General features: G+C 41.6%; 1 protein-coding gene across 5 annotated transcripts in view; it reads right to left on the reverse strand.

Annotated features, from left to right (window-relative positions):
• tjap1 (tight junction associated protein 1 (peripheral)) overlaps positions 1 to 6,000 on the reverse strand; it is a 31,432-nt gene that overhangs the window by 4,087 nt on the left and 21,345 nt on the right. For all 5 annotated transcript variants that reach the window (XR_009808199.1, XM_061911408.1, XM_061911409.1 and 2 more), the window contains 2 exons: positions 4,133 to 4,216; positions 645 to 1,316 (listed from right to left, as the gene is read on the reverse strand). Coding sequence is in view for 4 of the 5 variants with exons in the window: in XM_061911408.1 (XP_061767392.1) it covers positions 645 to 1,316; positions 4,133 to 4,216 (756 nt within the window). In the remaining variant the exon portion in view is untranslated. The remainder of the gene's footprint in view (positions 1 to 644; positions 1,317 to 4,132; positions 4,217 to 6,000) is intronic.

The raw sequence follows: 6,000 nt of genomic DNA on the forward strand, positions 1-6,000 counted from the left end.
ATTCACCAGCGTGAGCGGCACCGGGGGAAAGGGGTAAAGTGTCCTGCCCAAGGACACAACAGCAGTGATTTTTTGGATGTCAATAGGTGGGAAGCGAACCTGCAATCCTCAGGTTTCTGGCCGGCCGCTCTACCCACTACGCCATGCCGCCCCTTCTTTGCTGACCACATATATGCAAATAGTTTTCAAAAAAGCCAAGCAAATACACTAAAAAAGGTGTGTTATTGTTTGTGCTGTGGCGCCATCTTTTGGACGAGCTCACTCAGTGCAGGTGCTGCATTGTCCTTCTATTTAGCGCTTTCAACCGGAAGTAGAAGTGCCGTTTAGTAGTGATGTGCGATACCACTGAGTTTCTTTCTTATGGTTGTATCGGTGATGCCAATCCGATACCAAATATCGCTAGTGTGTCTGCTAAAATTCAAATAGTAACATAGCTATCTAAAAAAACAACAGTAAACATGTAAGCAAAAAAGCAAAACATCAGAATGTAATGACAAAAAGCTGACATTTTTAAACTAATAATTATTATTAATATTCTTAGTCACTTATATGGAAGAATATTTTATCTTCAAAAATGTTTTGGGTGGGGCTTATACAGCGGCGCTCTCTGTAGTCCGGAATATACGATAGTTGGCTTTACTCACCTGCGGGGGGCTGCTGAAGGGGCTGGACTGATTGGACGTCAACTCCACGCCGGCGTCCTGCCGCAGAGGGTGGATCCCCGCACCACCGCGTAAGAGGGCGGGGCTGCCAGAAGGCGGCTCGTCGTTCTGCACCAGGCTGAGCGAGATGGCCTGGCGGGTGGCGTACGTGCAGTTGGGCAGCGGGCTGTTCTTGGGGATTTTCACTTTGTCGTCGGAGGAGAATTCAATGACCTTGCGCCCCGGGTACATCGGGTTGGGCGGCGGCGGGGGAGGGTACGGGTTGAGCTTGTCGAAAGACGGCGCCCGGCCCCCTGTCTCCTCGCCGGCGTCCAGGCTGCTCTGGCTCCGGCACGAGCCGTTGAGCGTGGCCACGTCCTCGGCGCCGTCCTCGTCGCACCCTCGCTCCTCGGCGGGCGCCGCCTGCGAGCCCCCCGTCATGTCCACGTGCACGAAGACGTCCTCGGCCACAGGCCAGCCGCAGCTGCTGGACTGGGCTGAGTTCAGGAGCAGCGGCTCGGGTTTTTCCAGGACGCGAGCGATGACGGAGGTGGGGACCACGTCGGACGGCGTCAAGCTCAGCGTGTCGGGGTCCTGGCCGGAGGGGGCGGGGCTTCGCTCTGGGAAGCTGCTCTTCATGTGCTTGCTCAACATGTCCTGCAGCTCCGACGGCAGCTGGAGGACCACAACAAAACTCAGTAAGGACCCTTGCTCACCTGCGGTGATCGCACCTGTGTCAAGTTAGCCTTGACCCCACCTTGTCACATTCGTTAGTGCTGCAAACAGCTTTGGTCTAACTATTATAGTTTTTATGTACCGTATTTTTCAGCACTTAAAATTCTTTCATTTTCTCAAAAATCGACAGTGCACCTTATAACCCGGTGCGCCTAATGTACGGCATAATTCTGGTTATGGTTACCGACCTCGAAGCTATTTTATTTGTTACATGGTATAATGATAAATGTGACCAGTAGATGGCAGTCACACATAAGAGATAGGTGTAAACTACAAGATGACGCCAGTAAACACCACCAAAACTTTAAATGTTACATTGAGACTATAGAACAGGGGTCCCCAAACTATGGCCCGTCCAAAATACGGCCCGCGGGAAGTCCCAAGTTTAAAAAAAATATAAACAATTATTTTGGATTATTTTTTTAAAAATCTGTCCTTTCTAATTAATTTTCTACTGCTTGTTACTCTGTGTCTTCAAGCCGCTCAGGCAATTCATATTGTCTAAAAATGTATTTTTCCATCAATGGAGTGTGCACGTTGTCATGTTTTCAGTCAATTAGTGCGCGAGGAATATATGTATGTGTGTATGTATATGTATATGTATATATATATATATATGTGTGTGTGTGTGTATATACATATATATACATACACGTATATATATATAGATATATATATATGTATATATACATACACGTATATATATATATATATATATATATATATATATATATATATATATATATATATATATATATATATATATATATATATATATATATATATATACATACACGTATATATACATACATATATACATACGCGTATATATATACATATATATATACATACATACATATATACATACACATATATATATATATATACATACATATATATATATATATGTATATATACATACGCGTATATATATATACATATATATATATATATATACACAAACACATATACATACACGTATATATACATACATATATATACATACACGTATGTATACATACATATATATACATACACGTATATATACATACATATATATATACATCGGCTTCATGGTGGCAGAGGGGTTAGTGCGTCTGCCTCACAATACGAAGGTCCTGCAGTCCTGGGTTCAAATCCAGGCTCGGGATCTTTCTGTGTGGAGTTTGCATGTTCTCCCCGTGAATGCGTGGGTTCCCTCCGGGTACTCCGGCTTCCTCCCACTTCCAAAGACATGCACCTGGGGATAGGTTGATTGGCAACACTAAATTGGCCCTAGTGTGTGAATGTGAGTGTGAATGTTGTCTGTCTATCTGTGTTGGCCCTGCGATGAGGTGACGACTTGTCCAGGGTGTACCCCGCCTTCCGCCCGATTGTAGCTGAGATAGGCGCCAGCGCCCCCCGTAACCCCGAAAGGGAACAAGCGGTAGAAAATGGATGGATGGACATATATATATATACATACACATATATATATACATACATATATATATACATACACACATATATACATACACACATATACATACATACACATATATACATATATATGTGTATGTATGTATATATGTGTGTATGTATATATATATATATATATATATATATATATATATATATATATATATATATATATATATATATATATATATGAGGACCGCAAAATGGCGCCCATTAGCAGAAATTATTTGGCGTTATGTTTCGCAATATCATGCAAAACCAACTTTTCTTACCTTCTGGTACCTGCTGACGTGTATTTGGGATCTGCATAAGTACTGAAAATTTGCGCGGCTCCACAAACCGTAAAACGATAACATAAAAAAACTATAATATCCATCCATCCATCCATTTTCTACCGCTTATTCCCTTTTTGGGGTCGCGGGGGGCGCTGGCGCCTATCTCAGCTACAATCGGGCGGAAGGCGGTGTACACCCTGGACAAGTCGCCACCTCATCGCAGGGCCAACACAGATAGACAGACAACATTCACACTCACATTCACACACTAGGGCCAATTTAGTGTTGCCAATCAACCTATCCCCAGGTGCATGTATTTGGAAGTGGGAGGAAGCCGGAGTACCCGGAGGGAACCCACGCATTCACGGGGAGAACGTGCAAACTCCACACAGAAAGATCCCGAGCCTGGATTTGAACCCAGGACTGCAGGGCCTTCGTATTGTGAGGCAGACGCACTAACCCCTCTTCCACCGTGAAGCCCAAAAAAAACTATAATAGTTAAACTAAAAATTTTTTCAACACAAACGAATGGGACAAGTTTCTGGAGATTTTGACATAGTAAGTGACTTTATAACACGTTGCTTACATGTATAATGAAAAAAGTTAATAGTTAGACCGAAGCTTTTTGCAGCACAAACAATTGGGACTGGTTTGGAGGGGATTTGACATTGTTGGGGGTCTAGTTATGAATCAATTTGTTTATTACATGTTAACATAAAACCTTAAAATGTTAATAACTTAAAAAATATGATACACAAGAAAATGTGCAGGGCAAACGAATGGGACAAGTTAATAATTGAAAAACTGTAATAGACCGAATATTTTGCAGTTTGTGGAGATTTTGTCAAAGTTGGGGGGGGTCCAGTTATGATTAATAACACGTTAATTACATGGTACAATCTATTGGGAGACAAGTTTGAGGAGATTTTGACGTAGCTAGGGGTCTAGTTACGAAGGTGAGGGGGCCAACTTCACACAGCTATTGGCCACACACACACACACACACACACACACGGTACTTACGTCAGCAAACTTGTGGTTCCTAAAATGGGACTTGTTGCACTTGAGCAGCTGCACGGCGAGGTTGCAGTCCTGCCGGTAGCGTTCCTGATTGGACAAGACAGCACTTAGCAGGAGGCTGCAGGAGGCAGCAGGAGGCTAGTAGCAGCTAATGCTAAGCTAACAGTGGCGCTATGTGCCACGCTGCATGCCAGCATTTTGGCGCAGCGGCTGCGTCTCAAATGGGATACTACTGTCAGCAGCCAAGATGGCGGCCACTGTAATGATACCAAGTACAGGAGCGTATGGTCGATACTAATATAATTACATACATCTTCTTCTGTTTTTTTTAATGTATATTATGTTTTTAAACTCAGGAAATACTGTCCCTGGACACATGAAGACTCTGACTATGACCAATATATGATCCTGTCACTACTTGGTATTGGATTGATATCCAAATTTTTGGTTTCATCCAAAACTAATTAACAGTATCAAACAACAGAAGAATAAGTGATTATTACATTTTAACAGAAGTGTCGATAGAACAAGTTAAAAGAGAAAGTAAACAGATATTATCAGTAAATGAAAAAGTAGATTAATAGTTCATTTTCTACCACTTGTAGAATGGAAAATGACACAATATGTTACTGTATACGTCAGCAGACTAAAACAGAAAAACAGATATCTACAGTAAATGAACAAGTAGATTAATAATTCATTTTCTACCACTTGTCCTTAATACTATAGACAAAATAATAGAATGAGAAATGACACAATATGTCACTGCATACGTTAGCAGACTAATTAGAAGCCTTTGTTTGTTTATTTACTACTAAAAGACAAGTTGTCTTGTATGTCCACTATTTTATTTAAGGACAAACTTGCAGTAAGAAACGTATGTTTAATGAACCGTAGAATTTTTTTCTTAAAATAAAGCCAATAATGCAATATTTTGTGGTCCCCTTTATTTACAAAAGTACCAAAAAGTATCTAAATACATTTTGGTATCGGTACCAAAATATTGGTATCGGGACAAAACTATTCTGTTTTACACTGAGCATTTCGGGGAGCCCTGCTTATGAAACGAGGTCGGGGGAGATGAAAGTCGTAGGTTACGCACAATTTAAACAAAGAAAAATCAGCCTCAGCAGACTTTGCGTTTTGAAATGTATCGCCGGTATTAAAACTAACGAAAAGTTGGGCGCCACTTTTACTTCATTCCAATCTCCCGTTAATCGGACCTACTCATAGCTCACGAGTCAATTCCACCATTTTGTATGATTTTTTTCCGGGGATTGAGCCTTTGGAATGGGGTACGGTTATTCTCAGTACGGTCAATTGGTCATTTTTTTTGTACTTCCTTTTTTAATCCAGTTTGTTGCAAACAAAGCCTTTACCCAACAAGTATGTCTACCCAGCCCCCATAATGCATTGCAAAGTCATGTGGCCTTTCGAGCCCGAGCTGTGTCGTACTCTGTTCAGCAGTCCTTGAACGCACCACAGAAACACCTCGCGTTTAAATTGGGGTATGTACTTTCCTCATGGGGACATGCGTCAGTGTCTCTTGTTTTCATGTTAGCATTTAAGCTGCCGTGAGTCGTACTCTGTTCAGTGGTCCTTGAACGCACCGTAAAAACACCTCTGTCTCGTATTCTTAAAAGTACAAAACAATGGCTCTGTTCTAAGATATTTATATTTTCAACGTACACTATTAAATAACGTAGTTGCATTTAAATTGGTGTATGTACTTTCTTCATGGGGACATAGGTCAATGTCTCTTGTTTTCATGTTAGCATTCAACCTAGCGAGCTGGCGCGAGCCGTACTCTGTTCAGCGGTCTTTGAACGCATCGTAAAAACACCCCTGTCTCATATTCCTCAGAGTACAAA

The sequence above is a fragment of the Nerophis ophidion genome, linkage group LG09 (assembly GCF_033978795.1).
Source record: "Nerophis ophidion isolate RoL-2023_Sa linkage group LG09, RoL_Noph_v1.0, whole genome shotgun sequence".
In the NCBI taxonomy this organism is placed as follows: domain Eukaryota; kingdom Metazoa; phylum Chordata; class Actinopteri; order Syngnathiformes; family Syngnathidae; genus Nerophis; species Nerophis ophidion.